At 35.4% G+C, this 14915-nt stretch overlaps 4 protein-coding genes across 4 annotated transcripts in view; 2 read left to right on the top strand and 2 right to left on the bottom strand.

The window, feature by feature from the left end:
• LOC104746763 lies at positions 219-3233 on the bottom strand. The gene is made up of 4 exons (XM_010468288.2): positions 2367-3233; positions 1181-1356; positions 481-1029; positions 219-383 (listed from the first exon to the last, which is right to left on the bottom strand). The coding sequence occupies exons 1-4, from the start codon at positions 3091-3093 to the stop codon at positions 273-275; spliced, it is 1563 nt and encodes a 520-aa protein (XP_010466590.2). The 5' UTR covers positions 3094-3233; the 3' UTR covers positions 219-272.
• Positions 4256-7136, top strand: LOC104711757 (mechanosensitive ion channel protein 1, mitochondrial-like). Its single transcript, XM_010428506.2, has 7 exons — positions 4256-4373; positions 4614-5322; positions 5407-5684; positions 5872-5972; positions 6114-6221; positions 6365-6586; positions 6721-7136. The coding sequence occupies exons 2-7, from the start codon at positions 4631-4633 to the stop codon at positions 6826-6828; spliced, it is 1509 nt and encodes a 502-aa protein (XP_010426808.1). The 5' UTR covers positions 4256-4373; positions 4614-4630; the 3' UTR covers positions 6829-7136.
• Positions 8874-9870, bottom strand: LOC104711748 (MADS-box transcription factor PHERES 2-like). The gene is made up of 2 exons (XM_010428494.2): positions 9243-9870; positions 8874-9093 (listed from the first exon to the last, which is right to left on the bottom strand). Exons 1-2 carry the CDS (start codon positions 9832-9834, stop codon positions 9056-9058), a joined length of 630 nt encoding a protein of 209 aa, XP_010426796.2. The 5' UTR covers positions 9835-9870; the 3' UTR covers positions 8874-9055.
• LOC104711735 (phospholipase D beta 2-like) overlaps positions 12885-14915 on the top strand; it is a 6674-nt gene continuing 4643 nt past the window's right edge. Inside the window, exons 1-2 of the mRNA XM_010428469.2 lie at positions 12885-13002; positions 13135-14744. Coding sequence (XP_010426771.1) covers positions 13284-14744 — 1461 coding nt within the window. The 5' untranslated portion in view covers positions 12885-13002; positions 13135-13283. The remainder of the gene's footprint in view (positions 13003-13134; positions 14745-14915) is intronic.

The raw sequence follows: 14915 nt of genomic DNA, 5'->3' as shown, positions 1-14915 counted from the left end.
TTTTTTTTTTTTTGTCTTTTAATTTTAAAATTGAACTAATGGGCCGGAGGCCCATATATATCCATCTGTGTATTATTATAAGATTTAGACAGATGTGCTTTGTTTTTATAGTTTTCTTAGAAGAAAAAAAATAATACAAAGACAGTTGTATACATTTTTTTTCAAAAAATAGTTGATGAATATTTTATCAAAGGATATAGTATATTTTATTCCCTAAGTATATAAATATGTCACTAACAAACAAAATTCTTGTAATATTAATAAACAAGAAACTATTTATCAGAATAAGCCAAAATTTCGTCATTTGCACAAGCTGCCACATTGAGGACCATTGTCCCCTTCTTCCTTGTCGGCACTAATCTACAACAATCTCTCCTTGGTGCCTGATATCAACGTTTTGACATTTTCTTAGAATATATATATATATTTTTCTAATAATCATATATAGTAAACTTAACAAAAGAAAAAATAATTCTATACCTTGTTCCACCTATCCGGGTTAGGCTTTTTGTAGACAAATATCTGATTGATATCGGAAGGATCTGCTATTCCCCAGTCGCAACTAGGATACCATTCGTCGTGCCTCATATATTCGGTAATCGTAGTCTTCTGATCAGAAGACGAATTGCTAAACGCGCGAGAGAGATAAAACACTCGCGGACGCTGGCAGTCCGTGTATGTTATGGGACGTGTGTTGAAAGCAACGTTAGTGAAATCGTAGCGTTTGTGCCAATCGTTAAATGTGCGAGTAGGCATCTCCATCATTCTTGCTGGCATATACGTACGCGTGATTTGAACTGTGTACCCCCACGAGATTGACATTGTCCACTGTCGACTTGTATCATAGCATACCGACTGCTGGACAAGACTCGCTGAATCGAGTTTCGCTGGGATCATCAGTTTCTTTACGGCGTTGACTCGGCTTTTATTTGGGAATATAGGCTCCACTACGTCTAGGTGATGGATTGACACTATCGGCACTTGTGGATGGACTGACAATAAGCCTAGCAGATCCCCGTATACATCCATCTGTTTACAATTAGATCAACATATTCACCAATATTAATATTTTTAAACTATTCATACATAAATTTAGTTGCACTAGTAGCAAAATTTACAAAATAAAAAAAAAACAAAAAAAAAAACAAGAAAAAATAAAAGAATAGAGAAAGAAGGGAACCTGGTGAAAGCCAACTTCTTTAGTGAGAGGAACACCAAGCTCGGCCATACAAGCATGAACCCGATCATCTGATCCGTAAAGATCGGCGTATCTCTCGATACAACGATCTTGCATCTTCTCCAAAACCTTGGCCAAGGGATAGCTTATAGCAAACCCTCCTCCTCCGTAGGCCATACCATACGAGAACTGGTGCAGATTCTGCAAATGACTCTCGGACGGAGCTCCGANTGACATTTTCTTAGAATATATATATATATTTTTCTAATAATCATATATAGTAAACTTAACAAAAGAAAAAATAATTCTATACCTTGTTCCACCTATCCGGGTTAGGCTTTTTGTAGACAAATATCTGATTGATATCGGAAGGATCTGCTATTCCCCAGTCGCAACTAGGATACCATTCGTCGTGCCTCATATATTCGGTAATCGTAGTCTTCTGATCAGAAGACGAATTGCTAAACGCGCGAGAGAGATAAAACACTCGCGGACGCTGGCAGTCCGTGTATGTTATGGGACGTGTGTTGAAAGCAACGTTAGTGAAATCGTAGCGTTTGTGCCAATCGTTAAATGTGCGAGTAGGCATCTCCATCATTCTTGCTGGCATATACGTACGCGTGATTTGAACTGTGTACCCCCACGAGATTGACATTGTCCACTGTCGACTTGTATCATAGCATACCGACTGCTGGACAAGACTCGCTGAATCGAGTTTCGCTGGGATCATCAGTTTCTTTACGGCGTTGACTCGGCTTTTATTTGGGAATATAGGCTCCACTACGTCTAGGTGATGGATTGACACTATCGGCACTTGTGGATGGACTGACAATAAGCCTAGCAGATCCCCGTATACATCCATCTGTTTACAATTAGATCAACATATTCACCAATATTAATATTTTTAAACTATTCATACATAAATTTAGTTGCACTAGTAGCAAAATTTACAAAATAAAAAAAAAACAAAAAAAAAAACAAGAAAAAATAAAAGAATAGAGAAAGAAGGGAACCTGGTGAAAGCCAACTTCTTTAGTGAGAGGAACACCAAGCTCGGCCATACAAGCATGAACCCGATCATCTGATCCGTAAAGATCGGCGTATCTCTCGATACAACGATCTTGCATCTTCTCCAAAACCTTGGCCAAGGGATAGCTTATAGCAAACCCTCCTCCTCCGTAGGCCATACCATACGAGAACTGGTGCAGATTCTGCAAATGACTCTCGGACGGAGCTCCGATGTAATAAAACTGTTTATGATCGTACTTTCTCAAAACCCTAACAAGATTCTCAGTGAAAAACACAGTGTCGTCGTCGCCCATCACCACCCACCTCACGTTTCTCTCCGCTTCCGTCCCGTTCAACATCCTCACCGTCTCCGAGACGATCCTCGTGATCCTGATCGCTGATCTGTGGCCGTTACGGTAACGGTACTTGAAGCTCGACGTGTCGGAGGAGATTTTGATCTGAGGCAAGGCGGAGGAAGAGGAAACGGAATCGTTGACGGGTGTGTCGAGCCAAACGGCGCCGTTCATATCTCCGTGAGGTTTCCACCATGTTTTCACGTATTCTCTACGATGCTTCCACAGATCTGAGGACGCGGCGATTCCGAATACTACGTGTTTGAGCTCTGTTTGTTGTAGTTCCTCGAGTTTTTGACCCGACCCGAGACGGATTACGGGTACGAGGAGAGTATTAGGGAATTTAGAAGGAGAATATGGGTTTAGAAAGGAGATGAAACTGAATGAGTATAAAAGATACGAGACGAAGATCAAGAGGACGATCATCGCTGTAAACGAGCATGACGGTATCGTCGAAGAAGAAGAAGAAGAAGAAGAAGAAGAAAAGGGTTTATTAGATTTGTCGTATGTAAGTGGCTTTTGCTCTTTGTGATGATGATTGTTGTTTTCTCCCATAATATGGCTTAATTGGAGAGATTTGATTACAAAATGTTTAGGGTTTTTCTCTCCGGAGGAAAGAAGAAGTCACGTTTTTTTGGATCGATCTAGCATTTGGTGTAGCAGTGTTGGTGAGATCCAAAGCCTTTTTATCAAGAAAAAATGGACTAATGATGAAAACGAATTTGGATTGTCAATTTTCAATTTTTTTTTTATTCATATTATTAAAAATTTTAATCTTGATTTATTAGCAAAAGATGTATGTTTCGTCTCATTAATTGATATTGTGATGATGATTTTTTTTTTTTAAAAAGAAAAAAATCTCCTCTTATATACTTCCCAATTAAAACTAGAGTCAAAGTTCTTTATATTGCTAAGAAGAAAAAACGATATAGATGGTAAATAACATGTCTATATTTATGGTTAGAGTAAATTAATAATTAGAAAGGGCGTTATCACAATCTATCACAGACTGATTTTAGTGATTCATGATAAACTAATATACCTTATATATTTTTAGTGATTGTATTTCATTATAAGCAGATTTTTTTGTACAGAAAAAAAGATAAATATCTTTTGTCCATATAAGATAATCATTTTGTGTAATGAGTAATATTACATACCTTATATACTATATAGTTTATACTAGTTATATATGTTGTGTAAATGAGAGAATGGCAAGTGGCAAATATGAGCTGTGTGTCTCAGAAAGAAAACAAAGAAAAAAGAAAAAAAAAGACATGGTGAGACGTTTACAACTTTACATGTTTAGACACGTCTGAGGGTTCAATCACAAGAATACACGTTAAGCGGGTACAACTAAAACTGCTTTGACCCTTTTTAGGCTTTTTTTTTTTTTGTCATTCTTCAATTCATTTATAGCCGACCGTAGCCCGAACGAACCCAAACGAACCGAAGTTGTGTGTGTGTGTGTTCGTTTCTTCTTTCTTTAGTATTAACCGGGGAAAAAGCAAATAAAAACTACACAGTAGCAAATATTCAAACTTGTGGCCGTGTTAAGCCCAATAGAAAACAAATTTGAAGCAACTAAAAGGACTAAGGCCCAATGGCCCAGAAGTTAAAGGGTGAGTAGAAACGACGTCGGTATGACAGCGAGGGCTGGGTGTTGTTGACCGCTTTGTCTATGTTGTTTTCTTGTGCATCTTATTTCCCTCTTTGCCAAGCAAATATTTATATATCTCTCTCCCACAAGTAGTTTAGTTGTACATATTTTTGGATTGAAGAAGAAGGGTATCTTAGAGAGGTCTTAGCTTAGTGCCTATCATCATCATCTTCAGGTAAGAGATCATCTCTTCAATTTCTCCAATTAGTGAAGAAAAAAAACCCTTTGACTTGGATTTTTTAATTCCGTCCGCCATTATCGATAATTCCATATACTCCGGCAAGCTCTTAATTCGTGAATTGGGGTTGTTGTTGATAATAATAATGAGAGATTATTTATTAACTCTTAATTGCTTCTTCACATGATGAACCCAAATTTAATTTGTTTGTTAAAAAAATAAAAAAAAAATCTGCAGATAGATAGATCAACCCGATGGCCGGAGTTAGGTTAACGATTCTCAAGTCACTTCAGAGATCGGCGTCTTCTGCTTTCCGGAAGAAAGAGCCTTTCAATCTCCTAAACTCTCCTCATATTGCCAGGTCCATTACTACTACCTGCGGAAACCCTCTTCTCGACGGAGTCTCCTCTCCCAGTCACAGACCAAAAGCTTCTTCTTCCAATTTGGGCCTTAAGCCTTTCAACTACTCGATCCCTTTCTTGGGCCATTACTCCTACGCAAGAGCTTTCAGCTCCAAACCTGACAATTTCGGAAGCATAGTTGCCCCTGCTGTTACTGGCACTGGTGATGGGAGCAATGGAGACGTTGACTGGGTTGTCAAGGCCAAAGATGTCTTGCAGACTAGTGTTGACGCTGTTACTCAAACTGCTAGGAAGACTAAAGAAGCCTCTGATGATATGATCCCTCACGTTCACCAATTCCTTGACTCCAACCCTTATCTTAAAGAGGTCATTGTTCCCATCAGTCTCACTATGACTGCTACTTTGTTTGCTTGGGTAGTCATGCCTAGTGTTTTGAGGAGGTTTCACACTTATGCTATGCAAAGCTCTGCTGCTTTGCTTCCCGGAGGCTTCTCTAACGAAAATGTTCCTTATGAGAAAAGCTTTTGGGGTGCTTTGGAGGATCCTGCCCGTTACTTGGTCACCTTCATTGCTTTTGCACAAATGTCAGTTACCTTTAACTTAGCAACATGATTTATATGTTGTAGAAAAATAAACTGACTTGTTGATTGTGTGATGATATGTTGTAGTGCCGCGATGGTGGCTCCAACAACAATAGCAGCTCAGTACTTTACTCCAACAGTGAAGGGAGCAGTCATTCTCTCGCTTGTGTGGTTCCTATATCGATGGAAGACCAATGTGATTACCCGAATGTTGTCTGCTAAGAGTTTTGGTGGGCTTGATAGGGAGAAGGTATTGACTTTGGACAAGGTATCGTCAGTAGGTCTTTTTGCAATCGGTTTGATGGCTTCCGCTGAAGCCTGTGGGGTAGCTGTTCAATCTATCTTGACAGTTGGTGGAGTTGGAGGTGTGTCTTCTGCTCTCTATTTCAACTTACTTACTTGTTTTTCACGGCCTATAGCTAGGATTCAACTAGGAAAGAAGTCCTATTAGAGGCCACCACAATCATGTAGTTTTAACTTTTCCAAGGTTGTTAACGTTTTTAAAGATACTATTTGCTCATAACATATCAATTTTATTTTGATTTTTTTCAGGAGTTGCCACTGCTTTTGCTGCCAGAGATATCCTTGGTAATGTGCTGAGTGGTCTGTCCATGCAATTCTCTCGGCCTTTCTCTATGGGAGATACAATTAAAGTTAGTTGAACTTGAATTTTTTTGTGTAACTTGCTTTTTTGCTCTCTTCTTTTATCAAGTTTCCTAGAGCAAGCAAATCTATCAGTCATTCTCATTCATATTTCTTTAAGATAAAGTTTGTTTCTTGTCCCCACTTTTCAGGCTGGATCTGTAGAAGGTCAAGTTGTTGAGATGGGACTTACGACAACGTCTTTGTTGAATGCCGAAAAATTTCCGGTTTTGGTACCCAATTCACTGTTTTCCAGTCAGGTTAGTCCATCTGTTTGGCACTAAAAAGCGACACTGAGTTAATAGTCGTGTCCGTTTGATTATCTCATTGTTTGAATCTTGTTGTTATACATTTTTCACGGAAGCATATATATGATGACCATTAACTTGACTAACATATACAGGTGATTGTGAATAAGTCACGTGCTCAGTGGCGAGCTATAGCATCGAAGATCCCACTGCAGATCGATGACTTGGATAAGATTCCTGAAATATCAAATGAAATCAAGGAAATGTTAAAAGCAAATACAAAAGTTTTCTTAGGGAAAGAAGCTCCCCACTGTTACTTATCGCGAGTGGAAAAATCTTTCGCTGAACTTTCCATTGGGTGCAATCTCAAACAAATGGTACACTTTTCTTTCTATCTTTAACATTTTTGGAATGCTACTACTATTAGTACTAGCGATCATTGCCGGACAAAGTTTAGTAACTTGATGCGGTCGGTCGTTATTTACATAGTATGGTGATTATTTTGTCTCAGGGTAAAGAGGAGCTACTCACAACACAACAAGATGTCCTTATTGAGTCGGTGAAGATCATACAAAAGCACGGTGTATCGCTGGGAACCACCTGGGATAAGGAACTCTGATCTGGAAGCCATTTTGCAATATGAATCAAGAAATCTGTGTTTTTTTGTGGAAAGTACTGAAAATCGTGATGACGTTTTAGGTTTCAAGAGAAAACATTCAATGTTGGCTTTGCTTTTCTTTTGTTTCTTTTCCTACTAGTTTTTGTTTATATGATTATAGTTCAATGGGTAGGAGGAAGAAGTAGAGGGTTCCAAACAATTTCTATGTACAGCAAAAACACAGTTCAATATGCTTAAGCAGGCAGCAGGAGATTGCTCTTTTGATGTGTTTCGCAGTGCATGATCTAATCATTCAGACTTCCTTGATTTCCACTGTTGTCCAATTTTAGAACCAAATTCTTCAATAAAGAAGAAGATTTGATATGAACGTTTATATAATCTTTTGATTATCATGAGAATGCGTCAATGATTGACGCATGAACTTGACCATTTTTTTTTTTTACAACAAGATACAAAATTGGCTCAAATAAGCCAATCGGAAGGAAAAACGTTTATAAAGATAATTTGATGAGACTCAATCCTAACACGACGCGCCAGCTTGTTTGCGTTACCATTCTGCGTTCGGGGACGTAGACTAATGCAAAAGAAAGAAATTTCTCCTTATCAGCCTTGATCTTGTCCAAGTATGTCTTAAAAGCGGGCCACTCAGAAGGTGAAGACACCATCTTCACCAAATCAGAACAGTCTGTGAGAAAAAAATTTCACCAATGGGAACTTGACCATTTTGTTGGTGTTGTTGTTGTTGTTGTTGTAATGAGCAAATTCAGTTAAGGCTAATTAGTAATTTACCTATCTTAATTAAAATTATATATACAAAATATCTCCTATATATTAATAGAGAAGCATTCTCAAGAAAATGCTGATGTGTCGTCGCTAGAGAACTCTAGACACCAATGAATTTATTGTTCTCATTTTTAAGGATATTTACACAAAATTACTATTGAATGATTAAGGAATATTCCTTTTCAATAAATTAAAAAAAATCATACATTTCAATAAAATATATCTTAATCATTTGCATAAAATATTTTCAAAACTCGACTTTATTCACCTATTAAAAAAACTGATTACTATTCACATATTTAAAATTTCCAAAATAAAATTATCACAATAATCATTATTATACGACTTATTTAATGTCATTGGTATAATATTTCACGGGTGAAACATATTCTTACACCAAAAAAAATTAAACAAAATAAAAGTCTTGCATAGATTGAAGAAAGAGCGGATTATATATTTAGTTGATACATAATAGTTTGATCTAAACATATTCTCACGGTTATATATTTTGTTTTTACACAAAAAAATTTTAGATCCTCAAAAATAACTTTACTTATAACATTAATTTTATCTGCATAGATATATTCCGCACATAGTGCGGGTTGTTACCTAGTATATCTATTATTTAGCAAAAACGTATAAGCATATTTAATTGAAAGTCTTATTTTATGTATACTAGGGTTCTAAAATTTTCAATTTGGGGATTCTTCTAACTGGGTATATATTTTGCGTTGTGAATAACTCGAACTGGATCTCAATTTGGTTTATTGTATTCGGTTTTTGGTTTGACATCAATTTTTTTGTCATAAACCGCGTTAACCAACCTTTATGGGGGGGGGGGCAAGGATTCGAACTTTCAAATTAGGGGAAAACTAGATTTTAACTTCTAAATTGTGTGGACAGAGATCGAGGTTCAGAATCTGTGGGGTTTGTGGCGCTATATGAAAGTTCATGGGAGTTTATAGATTGTTTTCTTAATATTATGTGTTATTTATGATATTAGAATATAGTTCTCGACAATATGTAGGAATCATATCAGTAGCCAAATTTAATAAAAATAACATTCTCTATTATTTTTGTTCTCACATTGAATTGATGAACCAAACATACCATTGAAACATAACTATTGGCTAGTTTCTTTTCTTCGATATGATTAAAAATTTTAAAATAAAATTAAGATTTTTCCAAGAAAATACTTATATACCTAGTAATCATAATAACATTAAAATGACCTTAAAAGCAAAACCTTTAATTATTATTATAAAAAATAGAAACCCAAAAGATATTACATAGAAGTTTTGTCTTTTCAAATGATGAAAACACAATTACAAACGATTAAATACTTCACTTAGAAGAAAAAAAACAACTCCCTTTTTAACTCTAAATCAATTGTTGGTGGTGTTAGGAGCACCAACATCAGCAGCGGTGATAGCAATATCGTCTTTTAGGTTGGTGATGGTTCCAGTCCATGGGGTCTCCATCCTTTTCAACATTAGAAATTTGATTCAAATCTAAAATCATATTTTGGTTCGAGTTCAGATTCAGATTCAGATTCAAATCCAGATTCACATTCATATTGAATTGATGAATTTTCTATGGAATCTGTCGAAAAGGTTCAATAAGAAAATCACCTTGGCATTGAATCGATTTCTGCTGATTTTGATTTTGATTCATGTGATCATAATCTCCAACTGGGACAACAACTGCATCTGCAACAACAGAAGGAGGTAAACGAGAAGAAGATTCACCATTCTCCATAAGGTTCTGCCTCCTGCAAATAAGCTTGTTTATATAGGTATCAATAAAAGAACTTAAATCTTCACGATCCTTTTGACCAAGCTTATGCACATCAATCTCTCCTTTAAGACAACCAAACATAATATTTTGAATCTCAAAATTTTGGTTATCAGTACGCATTTTTTGCAATTTCGCTTCCTCTTTAGCAATCCCCACATGCAGAAGACGTTCTTGATCAAACATCCTTTTATTCCGATCACCCGTCGAAACCTCCATAAAATCTGATATCACTTTCTCAGCGCCTTCTCTTGATGGCCAAGCCTCAGGGTCTGGGTTGTATGGACTGTAGATAACCGCACACGTCTTGATGTCAGAGAGAGTCGACAGCTGAGCAAGTTTCTTCATCATCCTTTTTTTCCGTTTGATAAAGCTTCTTTTTCTCGATGCTTCATTTTCTATAAGGGAATACTTCATTTTTCTTCTCATGTTCACTATCTTTGTTGGGTGTCTTGTTTTGTTGGCATGAGGTGTTTATATAGGAAATGAAATGTGCTTTTTGCCCATTAGGGTTTATTTCCTTGCTCACTCATAACTTTAGATTTGGTTGAATCTCAGATATCATATCCGTTCCACTCCTACGTGTAGGCACTCAATTGAATATAAAATGATAACCCTATCATTTTAAAGATAGTTAGTAATCCTATTTAGATATTATACTTCTTATGGGACGTGAAGATAGAGATATTGTATTAAGGGTAAATTTTGCACTTACATATGTAATGTGCGATGTATTTTTATTTAGGATGTCCACGTTAGTAAAAAGTTAGTATGAAAATTAATTTAAAATATTAACGATATATAAATCTAATTTTTTTTTAATTTTCATATTAAATACCAATTTAAATGGATAAAAAGTAAAGTGATTAAAAAAAATAAAGTTACAAAAGGAAAAATATTTGTGGAATAGAAAATAACAATATAGATAATAACTATATTATATATTATAAGATCAGTTGTAAGACATTTAAACGACAAGAACCATCTACACTCTCGATTTTTGTTCAACTATTATAGTGGCTTATACATCAATTAGTTTAGATGTCTGATTATTAATTAATTTATGATAGTTTATATGGATAAAAAAGAATGTTCATCGTTGGTATGACATAGGCCTGGGCAAAAAAACCGGATCTGAAAAATCGAACCGAACCCGAACCAAAAATATGGACCCGAATCCAAACCCGGAACCGGTAGAATACCCTATTGGGTCCTAATCTTCTAAACCCGAAGAACCAGAACCGAACCCGGAACCGAACCGAGAACCGAGTAGGTACCCGACAAATCCGAAATAAAATAATTTACACAAAATACTAGGTATATTTTTTTTTTATAACATAGTTATTCAAAGTTACAACTTAAAATTCAAAATATTAGTTTTTCCTAGATCAAAATATTTAAAATAACCAAAATTATATTGAAATGTTTAGCTATATATTTTAAATAATTAACCAATTTATTAAAAAATAGATTTTTAAAAATTTTATTTTAATATTTAATATTAAAATTTCCAGGTAATAGGGTAAAATTCAGGTTATCAGGTTAAATTTCGGGTAATCAGGTACAAAATACCCAAACCTGAATAATACCCGATTTTTTCGGGTATTTATAGGTTCTGAAATTTTAGATCCGAACCGACCCGAACCCGCTAAGACCCGAACCGAACCCGAACTGATTTTTCTGTTTACCCAAATGGGTCCTAAACTGCTCTATCCGAAAAATCCAAACCCGATCGGTTCTTACCCGAACCCGACCCGAGTACCCGAACACATGTAAATTGTAGAACAAAGAGAAAACATAACGTCACAAGGATTAGGACTAGCACAATTTGAAATACTAGAAAAATGGGTAACGAAGCAAGAACAGAAAACCGGATATCCCAACCGCTGATGTAGGATATTACCTAGTCATTTCTAAAGTTTTAGGTAGATTATAGAATAACATTGAACATTATATATTAATATCTAAATTATTTAGATTCAATATAAAACGGAAAATTTGTTTCAGCGAACAATGATTTGTTAGTTATTGAACAAAAGATAAATATATAAGAAGTTCAAAAGACATGACTATTTAAATAAACACACCTATTATTTAGAACAAAATGTTAGGATGAAAAAATATGAATAAAATATAGTTAAACGACACAACTCTCTACAATGAACAGATACAATTGTTTGAGTTTAAAACAAAAGAAACAAAAAAAAAACAATTTTTTCAAAAAATACTACGAAAAGTTGGAACTGTTGTTTGCATTTATTCAGATTATTATTATTATTTTTAATTATTAAACTATTTTTAATGAAAAGTTACGATAAATAGACGCAACAGTAAATTTTATATTAAGTTTTATAGAATTTCGCTATTGCTATAATCATTTCTAAAATTAGTTAGATTATAGAATAATGTTGAATATTAGATATTAATGATCAATTATTTAGATTCAACATAAAATAGAAAATTTGTTTCAACCAACTTATTAGTTATTAATGAAAAGACAAATATAAAGAGAATTCAAAAAACATGACTATTTAAATAGACACACCTATTATAACAAAAAGTTGGGATGAAAAATATAAATAAAATATAGTAAAAAGACACAACTCTACAATAAACAGATACAACCGTTTGAACTTAAAAAAAAAAAACAAATAAAAACAAAAAATTTACGAAAAGGTACTATGAAAAATCACAATTGTTGTGTCTGCACTTGATTATATATATATCTAATAACCCATATAAACTGCTTTTAAATAGAAGGCATCTTTATTACCATAATGAAAAATCAAATTCAAAAAGCTCACAATATAATACATCTAACTCTTGAAAAAAAAAACTTTAAATATTTTCATTAAGTTTTTATATTTAAAATTAACTAAAAGCTATAAATTAGATTAATCATTTCAAAAATCTTTTGTTAAATAAAAAATTAGAGGAAATTCTTTACTATCAAAAGAATAAATGCTAGCTAGTGAATAATTTAGAAATCTGTAAAAACCGTTAAGATTGAAATTTTATATTATTTTGTGTCATGGCAAAAAAATGAAAACAATTCAAACAGACAAATATATATAGCTTTCAAAAGATACGATATTCGAAAAAACAGAACTCTAAAATGAACAGTTACAACTTTACAAAAAAACGTTACAATGAACAATCACAACATTTTGAAAAACATACAATTTAAATTTTTTACAGATTTTTTTGAAAAATTATCCAAAAAGTACTATTGAAAAAACACAACTTTTGCTGGTATTTATTAGGATTGCTATTATATATAGATTACTTTCCTTAAATCGTATATAAATATTATATATACTTAAAATGATAATTTATGATTCACACTCTTTTTTAAAAAAATCGAAAATTAAATATGCAAAAAAAAAATGATACTGTAAAAAGAAGTTAATAGGAAATAATAAAAGTGACCGGCTACAACAGTGGGCAAATTAAAACCTTTGTTAAGTCCACACAGAAGCCAAAAGAATCAAATCTTTTTTAATTGCAGAGAGACTTCGTCTTCCCCCGCCCGCATAAGTATATCTTCTCTCTCTGCGATGATCTCCTAAAGGGTTTCAGGGGCCTGCAACTGCAAAGGTATATGATTACTCCCTCTCTCTCTATTCCTTTGAAGCTTTTCTCTAATCCTTCGTAGTAATGTACTTTTTTCATATAACTGATATGATGTCTCTTCTGATCAAACGCAAAATTACCGCCATTGTTGATTAGGAAAATTCTCTTTATTTTGGAACTTTGATTGGAAGGAAGAAAGGGGTTTATGATGTTGAAAAATCTTTACTTGCGTTGAAGCCAATTTTGAATTGCTTTATTTCAAGGAACCAAGCTGCTGTGGCCTGTGTGTAGTTAGTTAGTTTACAATGGAGAATTATGGTTCGAATTCTCCATACACTTATAGACCTCCCAATTCAGATCCATACCCACCTCCCCGACCTTATCCTTACCCACCACCATCGCCTCATCACCATGCCTCATCCTCTCATTCGGGTCCGTATCCTCCTCCACCACCAAGTTATTACTATGCTTCTTCTGATTACCAACACCAACCTCCTCCTCCTGCTCCTTACCCTTACCCTTATCCTGCTCATCTCCAGCCTACCTATGGTTCTTATCAAGACCCACCCCAACCTCAACTACAACATAGTATGAGTCATGAGAGTGTCACCAGTGCTACTTCCTCTTCCCCATCTCTTTACCCTCCTCTCGATGATCTTTTGCATGATCTGAATCTTTCTGTCAACCAGCCAACTGTGCCACCACCATCCCCCTCAGCTCCATATTTGCCTTCCCAGTCTTCTGGATCCTGGCAGGGGAACTTCTATGAACACCCTACCAACTCTTTTTCAAGTCATTCAGATTTGTCATACTCTGGAAGACTAGATTCTTCTATTCATGGTTATGCATCTGCTGGATCACCACATACTCCCTGTACGCACATTGTGCCCTTTGGTAAATCCTCCTTGAAGGTCCTCATGTTGCATGGGAATCTCGATATTTGGGTTTCTCGTGCAAATAATCTACCAAACATGGATTTGTTCCATAAGACATTGGGTGTTGTATTTGGAAAGATGACCAACATGATCGAAGGCCAGTTGAGCAAGAAGATCACAAGTGATCCTTATGTTTCCATATCCCTCGCTGGTGCTGTGGTAGGAAGAACATATGTCATTAGCAACAGCGAATATCCTGTCTGGCAGCAGCATTTTTATGTCCCTGTTGCTCATCACGCTGCTGAGGTCCATTTTGTTGTTAAGGACAGTGACGTTGTGGGTTCTCAGCTTATAGGAATTGTTACAATCCCAGTTGAACAGATATACTCAGGTGCAAGAATTGAAGGGACTTACTCTATTCGGGACAGCAATGGAAAGCCTAGTAAACCAGGGGCAACTCTATCATTATCGATTCAATATACTTCAATGGATAACCTCAGTTTTTATCACAGCGGAGTTGGTGCAGGTCCTTATTACCAGGGGGTTCCTGGAACTTATTTTCCTCTTAGGGAAGGTGGTAGTGTGACTTTGTACCAAGATGCACATGTACCTGATGGGATTCTCCCGAGAATAAAACTCGGCAATGGAATGTATTACGAACATGGCAAGTGTTGGCATGATATGTTTCATGCCATTTGTCAAGCTAGACGTTTGATTTATATTACAGGCTGGTCAGTGTGGCATAATGTCAGGCTTGTTCGGGATAAAGAAGATCCTGCTTCAGAATGTACACTGGGTGAGCTCCTACGATCAAAGTCCCGAGAAGGTGTGAGAGTCCTGCTTTTGGTTTGGGACGACCCAACTTCACAAAACATCTTGGGATACATGACAGTAAGTTATTAGAAACCTCAAGTCCGTTCTTCTTTATTGGTTGTGAAGTGCAATATGTTAGTTTCGCTATAGGGTAGGAACCAGAACATCTTTAGAGACTCAAGAAGTCAACAGCTTTGGCTTCTTGAGTCTTATTGAGGTTCATTCCGTTTATGGTTAGCCTACTTTTCC

The sequence above is a fragment of the Camelina sativa genome, chromosome 2, assembly GCF_000633955.1.
Source record: "Camelina sativa cultivar DH55 chromosome 2, Cs, whole genome shotgun sequence".
Taxonomy (NCBI): Eukaryota; Viridiplantae; Streptophyta; class Magnoliopsida; order Brassicales; family Brassicaceae; genus Camelina; species Camelina sativa.
Note: the sequence above shows the minus strand (reverse complement) of the source record. Positions and strands in the feature narration are given on the sequence as shown.

What these genes read in the sequence shown, in the direction of transcription:
- LOC104746763 (XM_010468288.2), bottom strand. Translation starts at nt 3,093, where the DNA reads ATGGGAGAAAACAACAATCATCATCACAAAGAGCAAAAGCCACTTACA. An exon ending in TCTGCACCAGTTCTCGTATG is followed by an intron (nt 1,357 to 2,366) that starts GTATGGCCTACG and finishes AGTTCTCGTATG; the next exon opens with GTATGGCCTACGGAGGAGGA. An exon ending in ACCCGGATAGGTGGAACAAG is followed by an intron (nt 384 to 480) that starts GTATAGAATTAT and finishes CGTTGATATCAG; the next exon opens with GCACCAAGGAGAGATTGTTG.
- LOC104711757 (XM_010428506.2), top strand. Translation starts at nt 4,631, where the DNA reads ATGGCCGGAGTTAGGTTAACGATTCTCAAGTCACTTCAGAGATCGGCG. An exon ending in CTATGGGAGATACAATTAAA is followed by an intron (nt 5,973 to 6,113) that starts GTTAGTTGAACT and finishes CCCACTTTTCAG; the next exon opens with GCTGGATCTGTAGAAGGTCA. An exon ending in GGTGCAATCTCAAACAAATG is followed by an intron (nt 6,587 to 6,720) that starts GTACACTTTTCT and finishes ATTTTGTCTCAG; the next exon opens with GGTAAAGAGGAGCTACTCAC.
- LOC104711748 (XM_010428494.2), bottom strand. Translation starts at nt 9,834, where the DNA reads ATGAGAAGAAAAATGAAGTATTCCCTTATAGAAAATGAAGCATCGAGA. An exon ending in GAAATCGATTCAATGCCAAG is followed by an intron (nt 9,094 to 9,242) that starts GTGATTTTCTTA and finishes AATGTTGAAAAG; the next exon opens with GATGGAGACCCCATGGACTG.